General features: G+C 40.9%; 1 protein-coding gene across 3 annotated transcripts in view; it reads left to right on the forward strand.

Moving 5' to 3' along the window:
* The window catches only part of LOC126077962 (aldehyde oxidase 4-like), an 88299-nt gene that overhangs the window by 52551 nt on the left and 10843 nt on the right, over positions 1–24905 (forward strand). For all 3 annotated transcript variants that reach the window (XM_049887767.1, XM_049887769.1, XM_049887768.1), the window contains 17 exons: positions 1573–1665; positions 2997–3166; positions 3508–3622; positions 4521–4643; positions 6627–6723; positions 9868–9992; positions 10829–10962; positions 12393–12480; positions 12780–12866; positions 13045–13236; positions 14859–15086; positions 17529–17624; positions 19857–19985; positions 22204–22278; positions 23321–23373; positions 23921–24035; positions 24229–24294. In XM_049887767.1, coding sequence (XP_049743724.1) covers positions 1573–1665; positions 2997–3166; positions 3508–3622; positions 4521–4643; positions 6627–6723; positions 9868–9992; positions 10829–10962; positions 12393–12480; positions 12780–12866; positions 13045–13236; positions 14859–15086; positions 17529–17624; positions 19857–19985; positions 22204–22278; positions 23321–23373; positions 23921–24035; positions 24229–24294 — 1986 coding nt within the window. The remainder of the gene's footprint in view (positions 1–1572; positions 1666–2996; positions 3167–3507; positions 3623–4520; positions 4644–6626; positions 6724–9867; positions 9993–10828; positions 10963–12392; positions 12481–12779; positions 12867–13044; positions 13237–14858; positions 15087–17528; positions 17625–19856; positions 19986–22203; positions 22279–23320; positions 23374–23920; positions 24036–24228; positions 24295–24905) is intronic.

A 24905-nucleotide genomic window follows, 5' to 3' on the forward strand; every position in this document is an offset into this window, starting at 1 on the left:
TGTCATTAAGTATTTCTCAGTGACATCATGCTTAATGGTCGCACAGCATGTTTATGTATAAGTGTACCATTATTTGACCCATTTCTTATTCTTGGATATTTAGATTGTTTCTAGTTTTCCATTAACTTTTTTTTTTTTGTCTACCCTAATTAAAAATCACCTCCACAGTAGTGTTTCCCAGAATATGATCCATACTATGAGTGTTCCTTTGATGAGCCATGAACTGACTCAAAAATGTCAGACAAGTGACTATACCCACATATAGTTTTATCTTTTATGGGTGATAGCTTTGTTTTTTTAGTTCGGCCAGTCATTTTATTATTATTACATTTATTCTATTATATATTATTATATACTCTTATGTATAACATATTATTCAGTATATACATATATATTCAATATGTCTACTATAGTATATATACTCTATTAAATACTATATACTATTTTATATCTATTATATATTATCATATTCTTTTATGTTTTACATATTATATATTATACATTCTATTACTATAGAAAAATAATAATAGTAGCAAAAATATTAAAAATTAACTGCAATCCAATAATTCTACCATAAACACTATTAACATTTTAGAATACATACTTTCATATCTTTATTTTATTTAAAAAATGGGGTCATGCTGTATATAAAATATTTAACCCACTTTTTTCACTTAACTACATTTCATAAACATATTCCAATGTCAATAAATCCACTTCTACAAAATTATTTTTAATGACTGCAGAGTATTATACATTGTGGACGTACCATATTTGTTTAGCCATTTCCCTGTTGTTGGATATTTAGGTAAATTTTAGTTTTTTCACTATGAAAAATAATCTGCAACTGAACATCCTTGTAGCTCAGTCTTTGCCTACTCCCTCAATTGCTTCTTTGAGCTATGGATCAAGAAGTTTGGCCCAATTCAAAAGCACATCCCCAATTTACAAGTGTATGTATTTCCACTCAAGGTCCCTGGGTGGCACAAATGGTTTGCAGTGCCATGGAAGAAAGGCCTGGAGATATGCTTCCATAAAAATCCTATGGAGCAGTTGTACACTGTAACACATGGGGTTGCCATGAGTCTGACTCAATGGCAACAAGTCTGGTGCATATATATATATATATATATATACATACATATATATATAGCCCTGGTGGTGCAGTGGTTAAGAGCTACAGCTGCTAACCCAAAAGCTTGGCAGTTCAAACCCACCACCTGCTCACTGGAAACCCTATGAGGCAGTTCTACTCTGCTCTACGCTGTGAGTTGGAATTGACTTGACAGCAATGTGTTTAATATATACTTCTACCCATTCAAAGGGAGACCTTGTTGTGAAGGGAAGTTTTAACTTCTTAACTTCCTGGACACGACATTCATTTTTCTGTGTGCATATATAGACAGAGTTACTCTTCAAACAATTCCTGCTAGACTAGGGGCTTTCTCCCAGCAGAATTAGCATCTGAGATCTGGAAGAATAAATTGGATGACCTCACTCCTACATGTGTTTTTCCAACCTAGTCACTCAGGCTGTAAAATTAAGTGTGAAATAATCTTTTTTTTTTTTCAGGATCCACAGAAATTTCCTGATATCCCAGAAAAGTTCATGAGTGCTCTAGAAGATTTTCCCATAGAGACACCCCAAGGACTTCAGATGTTCGAGGTTGGTGGGTAGGGTTTTTGGGGTTTTAATCTGTTCATGCATTCAAAATATACTCTCAACAACAACAAAATAAATTAATAAAAAAAGATTTCAGCATTTTAAAAAAGTGATTGCTTCTGGGAGAGATGGAGGGGAACTGTTAAGAAGGGGTGGTTGGGTATTTTTTTAATAAATCTTTTAAAACTACTTGACTTTTTAAATTATGTGCATGTACTCTTTGACCAAAATTAAAATACTCTTTTAAAAGATATACCTCCTTCTTCTCAATAACTTTATTTTTTTTTACTCCAAAGATAAAGCCTACTACAGTCAGCTAATGTTACCTTTTTGTCACCCCCACACACCTTTCTTAGTTTACCGTCTATATTTTTACTCAAAGATGCACACGGAATTGAATTCTGAATCTTCCTTCTCCACTAGTCTCAGTTTTGTTGCCTGAAATTTTTTCCTCTTCTTGGCCAATGTCTGTCCTTCCTTTAATACCTGTCTCAAGTATGTGTCTTAACTTGATATAATAGTAATAATTGAGGTATGGTGAAGTTGAATTTGAGTCAAGAGAGGGAGACCAGAACATTTAAGGATTCACTATATTCACAGTCCCTAGTATTCACAGGCAAGGCCACGCAGGAAAAACACATGGGGTGGTCACAAGGCAGAAAGATGGAGCTGGACTGTGGGCAATTTTATTGTGGTTTTTGCAGGACACATGACAGGGAGGGGTCACAGCACAAGGGAATATTATTGGTCAGCTGTATTTGAAACTTATGCCTTGTAGCTTGAGATGTTTACCAAAGGGGAAACTGAGGGAGCTTCTTATTGAGGTATAGCAGACATGGGCAGAGAAGGGATACTTGGTGTGGATGTTAAAACATCGTATTACGGTAGCTAGAAAATATGGTTATTTCAATGTACCATCTCCACAAAGTTTTTTCTGGTTTATTATAGCCACCCCAAATCTCCCAAGTACTTGTATGTTTTCCTTGTACATATTAGTTGTGTAAATTTTGTTATTGTTGTATGAATTTGACCACATTCTTTCAACATGTGTTTGGGCATGTTCTGATTCCTCAACAAAGCTGTAGAATCCTTGAGGGCAGGAACAGAGTCTTCTGTTTTTGTTTTGTTTTGCTTTGTTTTTTGAGAGGGGAGGATAAACAGAATATATCCCATACCACAGTACTCGGTGGATATTTATTAACTTTGACTCACTGATATGGATACCCAGTTGGCGATAGTTTTTCTTTACTTGTAAGTAAGCCAGAAGTATCAGATCCAGTTTTCAGTGCATCAGAATTTCTAGTGGTGGGATAACTTGCTTTGTTCATTAACAGTGTGTGGATCCCCGCCAACCCCCACAAGATCCAGTTGGCCACCCAATCATGCACCAGTCAGCCATTAAACACGCCACAGGAGAAGCTGTGTTTTGTGATGACATGCCCCCCATTGCCAACGAACTCTTCCTGGCTGTAGTCACCAGCACCAGAGCGCATGCAAAAATCATGTAAGGGAAATAGATTTCCTTTTATTCCTGGGTATTCCTATGTGTTACTGAAATGCATTCACAATTTCGTATCCAAATTGAGATTTTCTTACATCTTTCAGCCAATTAAGAATGTTCACTTCCTCTTCTGGATGGGAATTAGTCTTTTTTAAGCATAGTTGTGAAAGAATCTGTAACCAAGAGTTAGAACACCTGCTAAGTACTGATATTTTCAACATGGACTATTGCTCCATGATTTACTTATGAGGTACATTGTAGCTTTTTCCTTTGAGGAATCATTTCCACTGCACTGTAAACTTGCCCCTGCGACTTTAATATCTATCTTCAAATTGCCCTTCTAGGTCAATTGAAACTTCAGAAGCCCTGGCACTTCCAGGTGTTGTTGATATAATAACAGCAGATGATGTCCCAGGAGATAATAACTATCATGGAGAGGTTTTCTATGCACAGAATAAGGTGTGTGATTTGTATGTGACTTATTATTCAAATACTTTCCTCAAAATGTCAAAATGACTCTTGCTTTTGGTCAGGACATCCATAGGCTCACATAGCAAAGACCGGCTAGGAACCAATAACTCTACCTCTCTCTTGAATCATGTACTTCATTGAGAGTCTGATAAAAGCTGTGAGCCCTCTCAAGGACAGCTTCTAAAATGTCATGAAAGTCATAGAAGCAATATATAGCATAAACCCGTTGCTATCTAGTCAATTTTGTTTCATAGCAACCCTACAAGACAGAGTAGAACTGCCTTGTAGGGTTTCCAAGGCTATAAATCTTTACAGAAGCAGACTGCCATATCTTTCTCCCATGGAGCAGCTGGTGGGTTCGAACCACCAACCTTTCAACCAGCAGCTGAGAGCTTAACCACTGCACCATCAGGGTTCCTTAGTACATAACATAAACCAAACCAAACCCATCGCTGTCGAGTCGATTTCAACTCATAGCGACCCTATAGACAGAGTAGAACTGCCCCAGATGGTTTCTAAGGAGTGGCTGGTGGATTTGAACTGCCAACCTTTCGGTTTGCAGCTGTAGCATTTAACCACTATGCCACCAGGTCTCCAATATAGCATAGGATATTAAAAAAAACGACAGAATTTCAGGATGACTGGGGTCACGGTGTATGATATGGGAATGGTAAGCAACACAGCTGAAGATAATCAGAAGCCAGCTAACTAAATCCAGATAATTAAATTCTGCACCCAATTTGTGCCTCCCCATCCCACTCAAGCTACTGTTTTATATTTATTCTCATAAGTAGTAAAAGCGACCAAACTCACGAAAGTGGGTGAATGTAAGAATTCCTTTTTATCGATTCTTTGTTTTACCTAATTACATGTGGCTTTTCTGCAGGTTATTTGTGTGGGTCAGATAGTTTGCACCGTGGCTGCTGATACCTATGCTCATGCGAAAGCGGCAGCTAAAAAAGTGAAGATCACTTATGAGGACATAGAACCGAAGATTATAACGATAGAGGTAATCAGACACCTTTGTGTCTTCTGGAATGACCGGGAGGGGGAGAGGGTGCTTTTGGTAGAATTCAACCCATTGAGTCATAAAATACTATAATTTGGGCTCTATCTATACCTTGTTCAGTGTTATCCTTATAGTTTTAGAGTGAAGCCTGGAGCAATCTGATCCTCAAGACAGAACACTGAGGCCTTTCCTCCCTAGAGCTGTTTTTCTTCCCCTAGTGCTTCTGCAGGGACCCAAGAAACGAAGCATCCTGTGCCCACTTCTCTTCCCAGGGCCTCTAGCCAAGGCATGGCCTAAGAATACAGATAGCAACACCAGAGAATGGTCCTACGTCTCACATACAAACTTAGTCAATGGGAATATCCAGAGCACTATGGAACTCAGAAGAGCTAAAGCATTTACTACGTTAACAATGGTTGGGGGCATCCATCTCCCTACTTGCTTGCTGCTTAAGCACAAGCTCTGGAGCCAGAGCTTGGGTTCATATTCTAACCCCACCACTTAGCCTCTTGATAACTATAAAAGCTTTGACAAGTTGCTTAAACTCTCAGTTTCTTCATTTGTAAAATGGGAACCATAAAAGTACCTACATCAAGAGGTTGTCATGAGGTTTGAATGAGAGAATTGAAGTGCTTAGAATAGCATCTGGGGACATGGGATGTGTTCAATAAATGCTAGCTGTTATTTTTGCTTTAATTATTATTAATGCAGCCAAGGACATGTCTTATTGTCTTTATATCCCCAGTGCCTAGCAAAGCACTAATCCCCTAGTTGGTGTTCAATAAATGTGTGTTGCATGATGGAGAGATAAAGGGATAGATGGATAAATGGATACATAAGCAGTACAAAACCCACCAAGTAGGATGGAGTCTTCAGCATCCTCCTTGATTTTCCCCATCCTTCCCAACAATTGTCAAATTCAAGTCTTTCCCAGTTATCCTTTTAAATGCCACTTAGTCTGACTCTTTCTTTCCATTCTCACTTTCACCCCATCCCACCAGCCTTTACCATCTTATTGTCAGATTTACTCAATAACCTCTTAAAGAGGCTCTAGTCTTCCATTTCACCCTACCCACCCATCACAGCGTGACAGTTAAGCACTCAGCTGTTAACCAAAAGTTTGGCAGTTTGAACCCAGCCAGCAGCTCCATGGGAGAAAGACCTGGCAAGCTGCTCACATGAAGACTATTACTGGATGACACCTAACCACAACCTACCACACTAACATTCCTAAACCACTAGGTTCATCAGACCACTTTTCCGAGTCAATAACGTCCCATTAGATAAGGCCCAAACTCCTTAGTATGGAATTGGAGGTCTTTCATAGTCCAGCCTCAACCCACCTTTCCAAGCTCACCTTCCACTACTACTTGAAGAAAACCTGCACCCCATCCAGCCTGGCCTTGTCCTTATTTTGGCCCCCAGCTTGGTTTCATTCTCAAACTTTTGCTTCCTGAAGTGCCCTTGACTTCAAATGACTTTCCCTCTCTTCTCTAACTGTCCCAGTCCTATCCAGTTCAGGACTCGGCTCTGGTCACCTCCATACAGCCATCACTGAGCCTCCCAAGCCCCGCTGGCCTCCTCCTTCTTGACCTCTCATTACTTGTATTGTGGAATTAACACCTTAATTGAAAACTGCCTCAGATCATCATCACTTAGCTCTCTAGAGAATGGGACCATGTTTTATATGTTCTTATATCCCCCTCAACTCCTCCCCAGAGACCTGAACAAAACTCTTGAGTCACCAATGCCTGTAATCCATTTTAATGGACTTCTCCTGACTCTTCATGCTGCCCTGATTGTCTAGGTGTGTGAAGATCTGATAGGGTAGGACCGTGCAATTGATGGGAGACCAGTGGCTTATTTGTTGTTGTCATTAGTTATTGTTAGTTGGTGTTGATTCTGATTCATGACTTATTAGAATGCAATAAAAATAATTGGTTCACCCTTTTTTGTTTTGTTTTGTTTGTTTTTCTAACACAGCAAGCCCTACAGCACAATTCATTTCTTTCTGTTGAGAGAAAAATCGAGCAAGGAAATGTAGAACAAGCCTTTAGACATGTTGATCAAATCATTGAAGGTAAGTGGACTTATGACAGAAAAGTTTCTAAAGCTAAAGATTCTAGTTTCAGTCATCTGGTTCTAGAAATACTGAAACTCTAGAGCAGTGCTTCTCAACCCTGGCTCAATTTTTTAATTGAAATATAGCATTTTTTGGGTGGTTTTATAGTAAAATATACAGTAAATGTACAAATCACAAGCATAGTTAATAAGCTTAATTTTTACATATGTATACCCGTTGCTGTTGAGTCAGGGTGACCCCATGTGTTCCAGAGTACAGTTGCTCCATAAGCCTACGGTAAGTATTAACCACCTCAAGACGTAGAACATTTCCAGCACCTCAGATAGCTTCTTTGCGTGCCTTCTAAGTCAGTAACCCTCCCAAAGTTATTGTCCTATTATCTATTATTCTAACTTTTATCATTGTATGTCAATTTTACCTGTTTTTGAAAGTCTTCTAAGTGGAATAATACAGTATTACATTACTTCTTTTGTGTCTACCTCTTATGTTCAGTGTTACGTCTGAAACATTCATTCATGTTGTTTCACAGATCAGTAGTAATTTTTCATTGTTCTGCAGTATTGCATGTATAAATATTCGATAATTTATTCATTCTACCATTGCTAGCACAGTGGTTAAGCATTCGGCTGCTATAACAAAAAGGTTGGCAGTTCGAATCCGCCAGTCGCTCCTTGGAAACCCTATGGGGAAGTTCCACTCTGTCTTATAGCGTCGCTACGAGTCAGAATCAACTCAATGGCAACGAGTTTGGGTTTGGTTTACCATGGCTGGACATTCGAGTTGTTTTCACTTTGAAGCTCTTTTGAGCAGTTTCTACATTCACTATTGTACAGTCTTTTGGCAAACATAAGTACTTATTTCTAACGGAATATACCCAGAAGCAGAATTGCCGGGTAATAGCACATTCATGTGTTTAGCTTTAGTAGTTACTGCCGACCATTTTCCTGTTTTCCCGTCATACTTCTACTATCAGTTAAAAGAGTTACTAATTTTAATGGCCTATAGGTTCTCTTGAATTTTTTATATACACAATCATATCATCTGCAAATAATGACAGTTTTATTTATCCTTTTCCAATCTTGAAGGGACCCTGGTTGCACAGTGATTAAAGCGCTTACCTGCTAACTGAATGGATGGCGGTTCAAACATACCTGCTGCTCCGTGGGAGACAGATGTGGCAGTCTGCTTCTGTAATGATTTACAGCCTTGGCAATCCTGCAGGGCGGTTCTACTCTGTCCCACAGGATCGCCGTGAGTCAGAATCAACTTGACGGCAATGGGTTTTTCCAATCTTGTTGCTGTGTATTTATTTAGACTTGGTTTACTGGTTAAGACCTAAGTTAGCATGATTTTTTAAAATACCAGTACCCAAGCCCCACCCCAGTCCAATGAAATCAGAACCTTGGGGCAATTTGCAACCAGATGCTAACCTAAAGTTTGGTGGTTTGGACACACCCAATGACACCTTGGAAGGAAGGCCTGGCAATCTACTTCCATAAAGATTACAGCCAAGAAAACCTATGGAACAGTTCTACTCTGTAACACATGGAGTTGCCATGAGCTGGAATTGACTTGGTAGCAAGAGGTTTGGATTTTGGTTTGATATTTAACAAGCAAGCAGAACAACTCTGAGAAAAAGCATATCAGTAGCTCAGTCTTACGGATGATGAAACTGAGGCTTAGAAAATTGGCTGAGGTCTGACAGCCAATTAGCAGTAGAACCAGGACTGAAGCTCAGGACTAGCTGACCCCAAAGCTCTTACTCTTAACCACCAATGATATGTTCTCTTTTAATTTTTGTTCTTTCCCTAATGGCAACAGGTTGGCAGGACACTAGCTCTTTACCATTTGGGATTTTGCAGTTGTGGGAGTTCAGAATGTTAACACAAGTGGGAAATTGGAAATGTGAAGGAAATTTGAAATTTGGGCAGGAATGACTAGTTACAGAGCATGCCAACAGAGAGGCTGTGTAGTGTCACTGTTAAAGAGTGTGGATCCGGGATCCTGGTTGCCAGGTTCAAACCCCAGCTCTGCTACTTTTAGTCCTGTGATCTTGAACAGCTTACTTAACCAATAAATGCCTCAATTTCCCATTTGGCAAGATTGAGATACCAATAATACCTGCAACATAGAATTGTGATGAAGATTAAATAAATTATCTACAACATGGTAGGCCTTGGGACAATGTCTAGAATATTGTAAATAAAACCAAACCCAAACCCACTGCTGTCGAGTCAATTCCGATTCATAGTGACCTTATAGGGCAGAGTAGAACCGCACCATAGAGTTTCCAAGGAGCACCTGGTGGATTCGAACTGCCAACCTCTTGGTTAACAGCCGTAGCACTTAACCACTACGCCACCAGGGTTTCCATATTGTAAATATTATGTAATTATTAAATAAATTTGTGTTTAGATTAAATACAAGTAGATACACGTGTAAGCAGATTTTTGTGTGACTCACATTCTGTTGCCCCAAGGAATAATTTCAAGAAATCCTTTGACTCTAGGCAAAACAATTTCCTTATTGTAACAGCAAAGCTATCTTTCTGCTGGTTTTAAAGTAAAAGCACTGCCTTCCAAAAAAGGGTCAAATTCCTTTCTTGGTATAGCCTACAAAATGATAAGGTTGTAATGAACAAGTCAAAAAACTCAGATAAACCAGTAAAAGCAGGGTTGTTTCAGGGTAGGGAATAACCTAGGCTCTGCCATTTTACAAGTTTCTTGTCCTTTCTGTGCCTCGTTAATCTGCAACATCACCTAGTTGAGGCACATAATACTATCATTCCCCATTTTACAGATGAGGAAACTGAGGTTTAATAACTTGGCCAAACACACTGTGTCAGGAGATGACAGAGCCTGCATGTATAGCCAGATAAGCCTGTGCTCTTGAGTTCAGCACCATCACCAAGTCTATCCACCTCATTAGACGAGAAAACCAAGGCCAAGAGATATGAAGTGAATTACTTAGGATTACTCAGCTGGTTGGGTACAGCAAAGATTAGAAAAGATGGTTTAAGCAAATGATACAAAGTCCAGCTCTCCATAAGCTAAAGCAACTCACTCTTTATAAGCAAAACACCACCAAGAACCCCCAAGTAAGGACTTTCAATTAAACATTTTCCATATTTATGCTTTACAGGTGAGGTCCATGTTGAAGGACAAGAACATTTTTACATGGAAACACAAACCATCCTGGCTATCCCAAAACAAGAAGATAAAGAAATGGTGTTACACCTCGGAACACAGTTTCCGACCCATGTGCAGGTAACGGTATTTTTGGAAAACGAGACTCCAGTTGACCATGGGATATGAGGCCCTTACAATCAGCACTCCACTGGGAACCAGGCCTCGGACTTTATTTATTTACATCAGCTAGAGTTCAGAATGAAGAAAATGGGCAAGTATTTCCTTACAAGGTGCAGATCTTTCAAAGCAATCCGGAAATTTTGCTACCTTCCAAAACATACAGCAAAGTTCATCTTTCCCTTAAAACAATTGATAGTGTAAAACTTAATCTCAGGAGGTCAAAGCCTTAATATTGGAATTAATTTTCCCTCTGTGGTTCATTTTTATTCCTTATGAATGTAGCTAAGTAACTACATGAACGTTTTCATGTATTGGTGGTACACATGTGAAGAATTGTATTTCTAAGACATTTTCAGCTGAGTGCATTAACTGGATCCACCGCCCAGGGGCTCAATGCCCTTGACTGCTCACTGACAGGTTACAGGTTCGTGTCCACCCAGAGGTGACTCAGAAGAAAGGCCTGGCCATCTGCTTTTAAAAAAAATCAGCCATTGAAAACCCTATGGAACACGGTTCTACTCTGACACACATGGGGTTGCTCTGAGTCAGTTATTGGCTACTAATCTACCGACTAGTAGTGCTGGGAGGGTTGGGGGAAATCGGGAGTGATTGTTAATGAACATATGGTTTTGGGGGGGTTGATGAAAATGTTCTAAAATTAAGTTATGGTGATGATTGTACAACACTGTAAATGATGAAAGTATTGAATTAGTGAATTTCTTTTACTAGGCAGAGGGAAAGTACACGGGTGAAGAAATCATTAAATTGTGGCTTCAGGGATTTAACTTTTGCAGGAATTTGTGGCTGCAGCACTAAACATCCCAAGGAACAGAGTCACCTGCTGCATGAAACGAGCTGGCGGAGCATTTGGGGGTAAAGTGACCAAGCCCGGGCTGCTGGGAGCTATCAGTGCCGTGGCTGCCAACAAGTAAGAGTCACAGTCATAGCTGTTAAAGTCACTCATCCTAGCCATGCGGAGGCCACCCATGTCCTTCAAGTTCTGAACCCCATTCAGCTGGTCATAGCCTCTGTTGTTTCCCATTTCATTCCCAAAGGGTTGTAGTTAGCATGTAGGAGAAGGAACGCTGAACATAGGACCTGTGTTCAAGTCCTGGCTCTGCCCACTCACTTGCAATGTCATGTTGAGCAAGTCACCTCAGTTCCTCATTTATAAAGTGGGGGACATGATATCTACCTGTCTCACAGGGTTGTTGTACAAACTAAATGTAGTGACTTTGTAAATTTTAACTCACTGCACAGACATAAAAACATATTATTTTTCGTGAACTACATTGACTTTCACTTTTTTAATGGTTGTATTTTAAATCATTAAAATAAATCAAGCTGAAGTTGGATGAATGGGAGGAGGGTCAAAACCCCAACCGTGAAAAAGACATATTTTGTCCTGAAATAAGCCAGGGGGTCTGCTGCTGCCTGAGAACGTTCATTTGGGACCTGCATCATCTGGATGTACTAACCAGACACTGGAATACCCATGACTTTTGTGAACCTTATAGCTACCTAAGTTCACTAAAATATATCCAGCACAAACTTAACACAGCCCAGGCTACTGCTGCAAGAAGATAAAGTGTGATTGTCTTAGCTCATTGGTGCTTCCCAACAATAGAAAAGACTGTTTTGTATGTAGCAATTTTTCAGGCACTGGGAACATTCCATCAAAATCCAGAGGACTCCTTGATAGAAATTTTATGAAAGGGAAGACTGAATGCAAGGATTGAGCTACTAGACAGAGCATAAGTTCCCAAGCCTTTCAGCCTCAACACCCCTTTATGGAAAATATTTTAATGCCCTTTTTACTATCCCAAAGTGAAATTCATAGTAATATAACCTAAAACCCACTGTCATCGAGTCAATTCTGACTCACAGTGACCCTGTAGGACAGAGGAAAACTGCCCCATAGGGTGTCCAAGGCTGTAATCTTTATGGACGCAAACTACCACATCTTTCTCCAGTGGAGTGGCTGGCGGCTTCGAACTGCCAACCTTTCAGTTTGCAGCCGAGTGCTTAACCTCTGCACCACCAAGACTCCTAATATATTTTACTGATTCATGTAATTGTAAAATAATCATACAATGTCTTAATGTAATGTAAAAAAGAAATAAAAGTAATTTATAACCAGATAATATGACTTCAATCTATAAAAGCTCAGGTATGACTAAACCAGAATAATAATAAAACAGGTTTAAAATGCCTCCACAAATTTCCAAAATGTCACTTATGGCATGTTACTACTCCCATTGAAAACCACTAAGCTAGATTATCTCAAGTCCCCTTCCCCATTTCTAAATCATCACAACTTTCCGAAGTACCCAGCATACTAACAGTCATTTCCTGTAGGACTGGCCGTCCAATCCGGTTTATTCTAGAGCGTGGTGATGACATGCTGATAACTGCTGGCCGCCATCCACTTCTCGGGAAATACAAAGTAAGTGAGAGCAAAAATTCTAGCAAACTGCCCAAAGTATTGTCCACTGTTAACCAACCAGTAATAAAAACAATTACTAAATTCCTTACCACCTGAAAGTCATGTTTGGACACTGCCTAAAACCTGCCAGAACCATCTAGTGGGACCATGTTCAGCTTGGCCATCATCCTTACTATCCTTCTGGCCATTGATGTCACATCAAATCATGTGCACTGGCTGGATAGATTGACAGCTGTGATCAGATGTGTTTGCAAAGAAGGACTATTGAGAAAATTGTCTTACCTGTTATCATTTTGCAGATTGGATTCATGAACAATGGTGTGATCAAAGCGGCTGATGTTGAATATTATGTCAATGGCGGATGCACTCCTGATGAGTCTGAGATGGTAATTGTGAAATATGCCTTTCCCAAAGGTTACCAGTAGAGCTGCATGTGGCACACTTTATTTGCTTGAATATTTGTCTTACAAATTAGATGAATTTTGTGAAGAATTCAAGTTAGAGATAAAATTCAGATAAGTGGTCTTGAATGTTTGACAAATATCTTGTTTTGTTTTCACTCAGGTAGTGGAGTTCATTGTGCTGAAATCTGAAAATGCATATTATATTCCTCATTTCCGGTGCCGGGGTAGAGCTTGCAAAACCAATTTGCCATCCAACACTGCCTTTCGAGGATTTGGCTTCCCCCAAGCTACAGTGGTAGTCGAAGCCTACGTAACAGCAGTGGCATCCCAATGTAACTTACTCCCGGAGGAGGTAATCAATCAGAACTCCCCAACAAAACTCTAACATCATTGGCATGCTGGCCTCTGACATTCAACTCTGACACCTGGTAACTCTGACACCTGGCCCCTCTGGCACCTGGCATTCAAATATATCTTGAGCACCAACCCAAAAAACCAAAAACCCATTGTTGTCAAGTTGATTCCAACTCAGAGTGACCCTATAGGACAGACTAGAACTGCCCCATAGGGTTTCCGAGGAGCACCTGGTGAATCCGAACTGCCATCCTTTTTGGTTTGCAGCCGTAGCTCTTAACCACTACACCACCAGGGTTTCCTGAGTATCTACATGTGGCATCATATCAGTGGATTCAAATAAAGAAAGTACATCATCCATGTATCAGTTAGCTTTTGCTGCATAACAAATCACCACAAAACTTAGTGGCTTAAAAACAGCATAGTATTTTTTATGACCCTGAGGGTCAGCTGGGTAGTTTTTCTGGTCTAGGGCAGCTCAACTGGAGCTTTATGGTCTGAAATGGCTTCCCTTATACGACTAGTGATTATCATCTGTTTAGTCTAGAAAGTACCTGAGCTAGGAAGGCTCATCTCTGCTGCTCTCATCCTTCAGTAGACTTGCCCAGACTTGTTCACATGGTGGTGGTGACAGAGTTCCCAAGAACAGCAAGAATATGGCAAACCCTAATGCACAAGCACTTTTCAAGTCTTTGCTTACATCACTTCACATACGTATTGTGCTATTGGTCAAAGCTAGTCAGTGTGATACCACCCAAGAGTGTGAAAACAGGGAGCAGAATAATTGCGGACATTTGTGCCAACTTCCTACCACAGTTCAGGCCTTTGTGGAGCTCATTTTGAGAACAGTTAAGATTAAGGCACCACTGTGTAGCCCTGGTGGTGCAGTGGTTAAGAGCTTGGCTACTAACGAAAACGTCAGCAGTTCAAATTCACCAGCCACTCCTTGGAAACCCTATGGGACAGTTCTACTCTGTTCTACAGGGTTGCTATTCCAACTCAACTGTGAGTCGGAATCAACTCGATGGCAATGGGTTTGGTTTTTGGTTTTGGTGTAGGAGTAAAAGATTTGTATTTCGGATCAAGAGAATTCTGTCTCACCACCTACAAAACTTGTAACAGCACCAATAATTGTACTTTATATTCCTCAGAGTTATTATAAAGTTTAATTGTAATAACACACTTAGCCTAGAGCCTGGAGCATATGAAGTGTGCAATAATAGTTTCTATCATTATTATTGTTATCGTGTTTATAGGGTATATACTTGCACTTGCATATTTATGTTGTTGTTGGGTGCCATTGAGTTGAATCCAACTCAGAGACTCCATGAGACAGAGTAGAAGTGCCCATAAGGTTTTCTTAGCTATAATCCTTATGCGGGCGGATCTCTAGGTCTTTCTCCTGTGGAGCCACTGAGGGGGTTCAAACCACCAACCTTCTGTTAGCGGCCAAGCACTTGACCACTCGCACCACCACGGCTTCTTTGCATATTTATAGCCATTTGAATTGTTTCTGTTTTTAAAAAGGCTTCCTTCATATCAGGTATGTAACAAAACGTATGCTCCACATATAGAACAAGCATGTATCCTTAAAATACATTTTATCTTCTCCTCTTTCAGGTTAAAGAAATAAACATGTATAAAAGAACTACCAAAACAGCACATAAGCAGACATTTAATCCAGAGCCCTTGCGAAGATGCTGGAAAGAATGTCTGGAGAAATCTGCATTCTATGCTAGGAAACAGGCTGCAGAGGAATTTAACAAAGAGAATTACTGGAAGAAGAGAGGGCTTGCTGTAGTCCCCATGAAATTTACCATTGGCGTTCCCGTGACCTACTACAATCAGGTGAGGTTGAGAGAGATGTCTTCTCAACAAAAGCCCTTTCCAAATAACTGGCTGTCTGAAAGGACACTTGTGTACAGCTAGGGATAGTCCCCTCTGGGAAGAGAGAAGACACTGGGGCAGCTTCCTGCGACAGGAAACATAAATGGTTTAGGCAAGAACTGGGGACCACAGATATCAAGGGAGCTCTAGTATCGAGAACCTCAGAAAGGTTCAGCCCCAGGGAGTTTGGCCTTGAGTGGCAGGACCCCAAACATGAGCACTGGAGTTTGGGGTCAAATTTCAAATCTCTGAGAGAGCTGGGGGAAACAAGAGAACCTCCTCCTTCTCTCCTTCCTAAGTTTTTGGTGACATCAGTAGGATCATTTGAAGACAGAGCTTTCAAAAACACCTGAGGACAGATAAAGCTACCCCCTTCACACAGAAATTTAGCTACTATATTAGGGTTTTTTTTAATTAGGCTTTTTTTAAATTAGGCTAGGTGACTACTGTGCCTCCTTTTTAGTTTTACTATAAATGGTTTTCATGAAGTTCTGTTTCTAACTCTTATTTATTCCCTGATCAATCTCTGAAATGTCCCCATAGCCAACCGATGCAAAGAAAAGAAAACAGGCTTCCTGTATGGTATGAATGAGATATGCCCTAGGGATCTCTTACCAAAACTCTCTCTCCTAGGCACCCATCCTCAGAGTCTACTAACAAGGTGGGCAGCAAAATGAGAGGGAGAGATGGGGAAGCCAGGAGCACAGCACAACTTGGAGGAGATGCTTAGTGCTTCACCCTGGTGGTATTTCTCAATGTGGCTGCAATGTGGCTGCAACAATGGGCTCAAACACAGGAACAACTGCAGGACCGGGGGCAGTGTTTCCTTCTGATGTACATGGGGTCACTATGAGTTGGAACTAACTCAGCAGCACCTAACAACAACGTTTCTCAAGCCTGAATCACACACAGTTTAAACCAGCTGCCATCAAGTCAACTCTGACTCATGTGTCAGATTAGTAATGTGCTCCATGGGGTTTTCAGTGGCTGATTTTTCGGAAGCAAATTATTAAGCCTTTCTTCTGAGGTACCTCTGGGTGGATTTGAACTGCCAACCTTTCTGTCAGCAGTATAGCACATTAACCATTTGCACCACCTAGGAAATGCCAGATAACACACCCAAACCAAAAACCAAACCCATTGCCATTGAGTTGATTCTGACTCATACCGACACTATAGTACACAGTAGAACTGCCCCCATAGGGTTACAAGGAGCACCTGGTGGATTCGAACTGCTGACCTTTTGGTTAGCAACCATAGCTTTTAACCACTGTGCCACTAAAAAAAAAAAAAAAGAAAACTTTCTTGTGGACTCTCAATGGTTGCTTAAATTATTTATTTTACTATTATTTAACTTTGTATAACCTTAAAACAAAGAATAAACTTATAGCTTTTATGCCTTAGTTACACACAAATTGGTAAATGAAATAAAAAATAGTAGTATAGGTGCCAGTAATATTTAAAAGAGCGAGGTTCATGTAATGTGATGGATGGTATTGCTTTTCTAAAACTAAATCCCCACTTACAGTGATGGAGGTCCTGACTCAAAGTCATTTTGAAGTCTTTCTCCTAAATGCCTGTGTATGGTGTGATGGTTCTCTGTCCCACCTCTTGTCTCTACTATGCTGCACCAATTGAAGTAGTCCTCCTGGGTACTACTTACACAATCATTAACATAAAACCTCACATGGGCTCTGAAAGCTTGTGGCAATGCTCCTTTGTACATGGTCATCAACCACTCTTGTTAGATTGCCACAGAGATGAAAATTTGGGGGACACAATTCAATCCATAACAAAACCAAACAAGCCAAACCCAGTGCCATCGAGTGGATTCCAGCTCCTACCGACCCTATAGGACAGAGTAGAACTGCCCCATAGAGTTTCCAAAGAGTGCCTGGTGGATTCGAACTGCCGACCCTTTGGTTAGCAGCCGTAGCACTTAACCACTATGCCTCCAGGGTTTCCCAATCCATAACAGAGACCATTAAAATATCTCAAGGTTCTTCCAGCTCCTCTAGTATCCCGGAGAGGTTATGCCTGGAAATTTACTGATGCAGGTTCCATTTCCTTTAACATGAATTTCCATGTCCAGAGAGGGCAGGATAATAAAATGTCATGCAGGTTGGGACTTTGGAGAGGTAGCCACATCAAGGCCTCCAGAAGGCAGACAACTCTGGTGGGGAGGGAGATGACACCCCATTCATAGATCTACATTGATTATTTTCAAGGCTTTATTGAAAGGAATTATCTGACATAGCCATAGATAATGTCTCTCTTCTGTAGTATAAAAAATAAGAGATTGGTTCAGTGAACAAAATCATTTGTCTGACAACCTCAGCTAAACTCACAGCAACATTTGGCTGTATTAGTTTCCAAACTGGCATTATAATTATTTCCCTCCAGGCGGCTGCTCTAGTCCACATCTATCTAGATGGCTCTGTCTTGGTGACTCATGGTGGCTGCGAACTGGGACAAGGCCTTTACACCAAAATGTGTCAGGTAAGTGTCCACCTTCTCCACTGTAGAACATAGCCTCTTACAATCAAACAGCTTTTTTTCTTGCTGAGCAGGGGAAAGACCATCACAGTAAATGTATAGATCAATTGTAAGACTTATCTTCATTTCAGGAATGTAAAAATGGAGGGAAGTGTGGGAGGGAGGTGTTAAAATTTAGAAAATATATTATTCCTCCCATGTATAGTGTCCTTTTGTGGTGGGCATGGTTCTAAGCCCATCACAAAAGAACAAACACTGTATGATCCCACTTATATAAAATAGGCAAATGTACACAGTCCAAAGCTTATTAGTGGTCACCTGGGGTGGCAGGGAGGGGAAGAGGGGAAACCATTGCTCAGGGGCCCTGAGCTTCTGTTAATGACAGAATAATTTGGAAAAGGATAGTGGTCATGGTAGCACAGCATGATGAATGTAATTAATGTCATTGAACTGTACATGTAAAAATGGTCGAATTTTCAAATGTTGTGTTATATTTTTAGCACAATTTAAAAAAAAGCCCGTAAGTCTTCTGAAAAATATGATTCCAGCTTTAAAAGATACAATGCTCTCAAGCTTTATAGCAGCTGCTCGAAGTAATGTGTGTTAATTCAAATACTCAATTAGAAGAAACAAATACATTTAATAGGATGAGAAATCGTGTTCTCAGAGTTCCTGATCTGTTTAGGAACTCCACGGGACCTGCCATTACACGTGCTAATTCAAAGGAGTGTTTTTAAACTGCTGGCAGAGCAAGAGATATTTGTGATAGAAAAGTTTCCCTTTTTTTTTTTTTAATGCGAAATAAAAATTTGTTGAATATGACATTTGAATGAAAAATATGTGGGAAATAAACCTACACTCCCAATGAGAGTTAGAAGATACTTTCATTAAGGAAAGAATATTATTTAATAGTGTACTTGGAATTAGGAAATCACAAAAGTCCACAGGCCCTTCTTTGAAAATGTCTTGCTTACTTTCCAATAAAATCATTATGTCAGCAAAATGTCCCACAAAGGAAACTGCAGACAGACAGACAGGCATACAATGTCATCTGCTGAGCTGTCTATTTACCATGAGAAGATGAAGGTGGAAGAGTAAGACCAAGGCCTTGAGCTTACCTCCAGGTATCACATGTCATACTGAACTAAATGTCCCAGAGTGACCATACTGTCACCTGGCTTCTATAAACTGCTATAAAAGAAAGCACAAAAGAGTTAGGCTGGCAACCTACAAAAAAGGAGTGCATCTTTTACAATGTGGTTTAAAATTTTCAAGCACATCAATCTACATACAAAACCCAAGGATGCTATCTTAAATGTTTGGCAGTTGCTAACTACAATCAAGTCAGCCCCAACTCATGGTGTTACCGGAGAATGGCCTCGGTTCTTGCCTTCAGTGTAGGAAAGAATTCAAACACTGAGACAAATAGTACCAAGTGAGCAGAGGTTTATTAGCAAGCAGAGGGTTAGTAGTAAAAGTACAGTTGACTAGGAAGCGTCAAGTGGGCTACTCAGGTAGAGAAAGAATCTGAGTGCACCATAGTCGTTTTTTTTTTTTTAGGGTATTATACCCTTTTTGTCTCTTTATCTGTCTCTGTTAACATTTAAAAGCCAGGACAAGACCCCCTATGAAGACTATTTCTTTGGCTTAAGGTTTAATTACCAAGTTAGGGACTTTATCAAGTTAAGGACTTTATCAAATCAAAGACCCCTGTAAAGATCATTTCCTTGGCTTAAAGTTTAACTATGTAGGGACCATCTTATTGAGGAATGTCACCACCCCCTGTCTCTTCCTTTGTAGGGATTGTCTTATTGAGGAATGTCACCACCCCCTGCCTCTTCCTCTTCCTGAGTACAAGCTCTCCCCCTCCCCCTTACAATGGCAACTCCATACACAACTGGATCAGACTGTTGTGATCCATAGGGTTTTCACTGGCTGATTTTCAGAAGCGGATCACCAGGCCTTTCTTCCTAGTCTTAGTCTGGAAGCTCTGCTGAAACCTGTTCAGCATCATAGCAACACACAAGCCTCCACTGATGGATGGGTGGTGGCTGCACATGAGGTGCATTGGCTAGGAATCAAACCCAAGTCTCCCACATGGAAGGCAAGAATTCACCACTGCCCCCATTAGGAGGATAGCCAGGTTTTATAAGTTCTAAAAAAGAATTTAAAGGCATTCCATTTAGGGGCTTGAGATCAATGAAATAAATGTTACTTCTCTTCTACTTCTTGCAGGTGGCTAGTCGAGAACTGAACATCCCCCAGTCATACATACACTTGTCTGAAACCAGCACAATCACCGTGCCCAATGCCTCCTTCACAGCAGGGTCCATGGCTACAGACATCAACGGGAAGGCCGTGCAGGTGACTTTTCTTTCCATTTCTCACAGTCACCCGATGTCAGTGCTGGAAGGAACCTTGTACCACCCCACCTAAGATCGTCTATCTTGGGGAGATAGATGATAAATTGTTGAAGTTAGATAATGGGGAAGAGGGGAAGGGGTTATACTATTCTCTCCAGTTTAGCTTGAAATTCTCTGTAAAGGAGGAGAAGCTAGAAAAACAAGTACCTGGCATTTGAATTTCCAACAGGAGGAGACAATCTGTCATGGATTGAATTATGTCCCCCACAAAAAAAACCAAGTGTATCAACTGGGCTAGGCCATGATTCCCGGTATTGTGTGATTTTCCTGTGTGTTGTAAATCCTGCCTCTATGATGTTAATGAGGGAGAATGGGTGGCAATTGTGTTAGTGAGGCAGAACTCAACCTACAAGATTGGATTGTGTCTTGAGGCAATCTCTTAAGACATAAAAGAAAGAAGGGAGCAGAGAGACAGGGTACCTCTTACCACCAAGAAAGCAGTGCCGGGGAGCAGAGCGTGTCCTTTGGACCCAGGATTCCTGAGCAAAGAAGCTCCTAGTCTGGGGGAATATTGATGAGAAGGCCAACGAAGAGAGAAAGCCTTCTCCTGAAGCTGACACCCTGAATTTGGACTTCTAGCCTACTGGACTGTGAGAATATTTCTCTTTGTTAAAGCTATCTACTTGTGGTATTTCTATTATAGCAGCACTAGATGACTAACACACAGCCCTACCAAGAAATACAGGTGAGAGAAGTCTGCAAACAAAGGAAGAGGTTCAGAAGGTCCCAGGAGAATGACAAATGTTCACTGCAATGTCTTACTATCTTAAAAGGCAAACTTATCTCAGGAGGCCATTGAACTGTCAAGTCTAAAGTTATACACAATAGTGTAGTAGTCAAAGCGTGATGACAGGAAGAATATCTGGTATTTGGACAGGCGTGGGAGCTCTAGGATGTATGTTTGCCTTGTATGTGGCGCTCTTGTGGAAGGCATCCATTTGTAATGAGGTCAATGATAGAAAACTGAATGAACCAGCATAGATGGGTCTTATGCAGGGCTGGATTACCCAGTAAATTAGGTATGCACGTGCCCAACTCTCTTTCCCCCAATCTGCACCTGTATCAATGATGTGGTGAAACCCCTGTGAAATTGTTCATCACAGATTAGCAAGTAAATACAAACCCGTGCATACCTTGCTCAATGCAAGCCGGTGCTTACCGTGCTTACTGTTTAATCCATCCTTGGAATGAAAACAGGTATCTCCCTTACATATGGGAAGCCACAGACCGTTTCCCAAAAAGGAGATGACAGAAGAGACAGAGGCCAAGAGGCAGAATGTGGGGCATTCTGAGGCTGAGATGATACCAGCGAGAGCAGAGGTGTAAGTGGTTTTGTATTTAAATTAAGAGTGAAAGTCAAGCTGGGGCTCACTGACACCCAGGGATCAGCAGGCATATTCTCAGGGGTCCAAGAATTGACCACAGAAATTTTCAATGTTAGTTTCAGTGACAATTTTTAAAGAATTAAAATAAGCACATTTTATTGAGTGCTTATTACAAAGAATGATTACTTTATAAGTGGACTATTACCATAAGATCTCTCTGTCCACATTTGAGACCAAGAAGGGGGCTTTGTGGCAAGACAAGAAAAGAGCAGAGAGGGACTTAATACATAAATGATGTTTTCTTGCTCGGTGAGGAGCCGATGATGGCAAGGTATACAGTGCAACCAAAGATCTCGTGGCAATCCAAGTAAGAGTGACGAGAAGTTACCCGTCAACTGGCAAGCAACAGGCATGCTGAACTCTAAAGAGTCTGTCAATACTATTTCCACATTCCAAGCCGTGGTTTAGCTTCAGAAACACAACATCATCAATCAATTAAAGTCGTTTTGAGTTTTGTTGGTATACAGTCTGGTTTGCATGCTTTGTCATTTTGTTTTATGAAACAGTTATAACCCTAAGGCAACTCTACCTAGCTTTATGTTAGCACATATTTAAATAACATCATAATAAAAATAATTTTAAGTCAACTCTGCAGGGTCCACAAGTATATTTTTTTTCCCTTCGGTGGGTTTCCAGACACTACTCAAGTTTAAGAAACCCTACCTAGAGAAGTAGGAAACAGATTCTTAAATTTAGCAGCCCATATTTCAGTTGATATAAGTATTTAATGTTGTGCCATTTTTTCTGATGTGATTTGAAATATTTATTTTTTAGAATGCCTGCCAAATTCTTATGGCCCGCCTTCAGCCTGTCATCAGGAAAAACCCCAAGGGGAAATGGGAGGACTGGGTGAGTGTTCTCTTTATCATCCCTGCCAGAAAAGGGCATATATCCAGATGGGTGGGAGTCCTAAATGATGACTGCTTGGTGGTGTCTATTCAAGAAACAAACCATTTATTAACATTCACTTCTTCTGTTCCAGTAGGGTAAAAGAAATATCTGTGCTCATGCAAACTTGACTTTTAGAGCCTAATTTCTCACAGAATATGATAATAGCGGGGGCTCTTGACTAAAGTGCCCCTGGGGTTGCTGCTGCATCTCTGTCACTACTGACTCTGAGAGGCAAGTTATTACCCCCTCGGTGCCTCAGGATTTGGTTTTCTCATCTGTACAATGGAAATAATAGCAGTTCTAATATCAAAGGAGTACTCTATGACTGGAGTCTCTGGGTGGGGCAAATGATTAACAAGCTGGACTACTAACCAAAAGGTTGGGGGTTCAAGTCCACCCAGAGGTACCTTGGAAGAAAGGCCTGGTAATCTACTTCCAAAAAATCAACCACTGAAAAACCCTATATAATGCAGTTCTATTCTGACACACATAGGGTTGCCATGGGTCACAGTCCACTCAACGGCAACTGAGTTTTTTACTCTATGATTAATAAGTATTATTACAATTGCCATCATTATTATTGTTATTCCCTATCCCTGTATACTTTGCTCCAGCAGGGAAGCCGATATAGTCATATAGTGAGATAGCTAATCAGAATCGTTGGGAACAAAGCAGGGTACAAATACACACACGCCCATGCACCTGTGTACTTAAGTGCATACATATGTCACAGCCCTCTCCCCAACTTAAAAGGGTAGAAAGTAACGAACTTCACGGAGTGCAACCCCCCCCCAAAAAACAACAGGGTCCCAGAGCACAGCTAGCAGCTGCCTTTAAGCCCCTCCTTTTGAAAAGCGTGACCTATAACTTCTACATAGTCTCCCTTGAAGTGAATGTGCGTGCAGAGCTTGGTGCAAAGGAGAAGAGGCAAGTCGAGCAGGGAAAGCATCTTTCATCACTGTCCCCAGACTTATATTTCTTTGTAACTAATATTTTCCAGATTGCAAAAGCCTTTGAAGAATCCATCAGTCTCTCCGCTACTGGATATTTCAAGTAAAGGATGTTTTTACTGTGGCTTAAATCACACATAGGCAGAGTGACATTTAAAATTGTCAGCACCCAGTACAGGAAGAGCACTGATCAGTTTAAGCAGAGCTCAGCTGTACTGAACACTTGAGTCACTGTATCATGGGCGTGGGGAAGGGGTTCTGCGGGAGGGCCAGGGGACTGAGGGACGGCCAGAGACTCCTTGGGACGGCAGCTATTGACCAGCCAGGAGAGACACTATGGTTATCTACACACACTCTGACCTGTCCCAGGAGCTGAGCACTGAAGGTTAGCAGGGGTCAGACACCAATGGATCTTCTTCTGTGTCTGCAGTGGTTCTCTCAGAATCGTGATCCCAGCCCCCCAAGCAGAAGAGGGAGGGAAGAACTGCCACAAGGTGGAGGTCTTCAGCCATGGGGTGTGGACGCTACCAGCAGCCACAGCGTGGTGGCCCTTCTACTGTGTCCATCTCTGGGACCCAGTGCATAGAGGGGTAATCAGGTCCTTAGTGGGGAAAGCACTTTGTCTCCTCACTCCTAATTTCTTCTCTCAGAGGCTACGAGACAAATATGGACTGGGAGAAGGAGGAAGGCGAGGCATTTCCATATTTTGTTTATGGAGCAGTCTGCTCTGAGGTTGAAGTTGACTGTCTGACTGGAGCTCATAAGGTAAAGGGCGGCCTTTGTACTCCCCATCTTCATGCTGTAAACACAAGCTCCAAACCCCACGATGTGTTTTCTATGCTGTAAATGATTATCAACTCAATCTTCCCAGTGGAAGAAACAGGGAAGAACTATAATTCTAGTAAAGAGCTATTTAAAATAAATACTATTTTTCATCATATCTTTTCTCCTGGCACAGCTTCGGAGGACTGACATATTCATGGACGCTGCTTTCAGCATAAACCCAGCCCTCGACATTGGACAGGTGCGTGATGCCCAAACCAGCCCACAGGGGCTTTTGCTCAGTTCCACTTAGCAGCTATTCTTTCAGGATATTATTTTCCAAAGTCCTTCAAACCTTGCTTATATTTAGTGCAAGGGTCCTTCAGTAAATATTCTATATTACACACACACATACGGATAAAATACTGGAAGAAAACCCCCCCAAAATTAACAATGGCTGTCTTTGTATGGCAGGAATATGTGTGATTTGTTCTGCTTTATAATTCTCTGTACTTTCTAGTTTTTCTTCAATGAACATTAATATGTTCCGAATTAGGGAACATTATAAAGATACATGATAAGGTTTCATTTAAAAAACAGTCGCTGTGGGGTCGACTTCGACTCGTGGTGACCCCATGTGTGTCAGAGTAGAACTGTGCTCCACAGGGTTTTCATTGACCGATTCCTCAAAAGCAGAAATCAGGCCTGTCTTCCAAGGCACATTTCAGTTAGCCACCAAGCGTGTTAACAGTTTGCATTGGCCAGGGACTCCAAAGTTGCTTTAGTATTCGCATAAATATTGAATTTAAACCGGCTGCACACTTTAGAGACATGTAAGGGGAACACAAATGCTTAAACACAATTTTTGCCCTC

The sequence above is a fragment of the Elephas maximus genome, chromosome 6 (assembly GCF_024166365.1).
Source record: "Elephas maximus indicus isolate mEleMax1 chromosome 6, mEleMax1 primary haplotype, whole genome shotgun sequence".
Classification (NCBI taxonomy): domain Eukaryota; kingdom Metazoa; phylum Chordata; class Mammalia; order Proboscidea; family Elephantidae; genus Elephas; species Elephas maximus.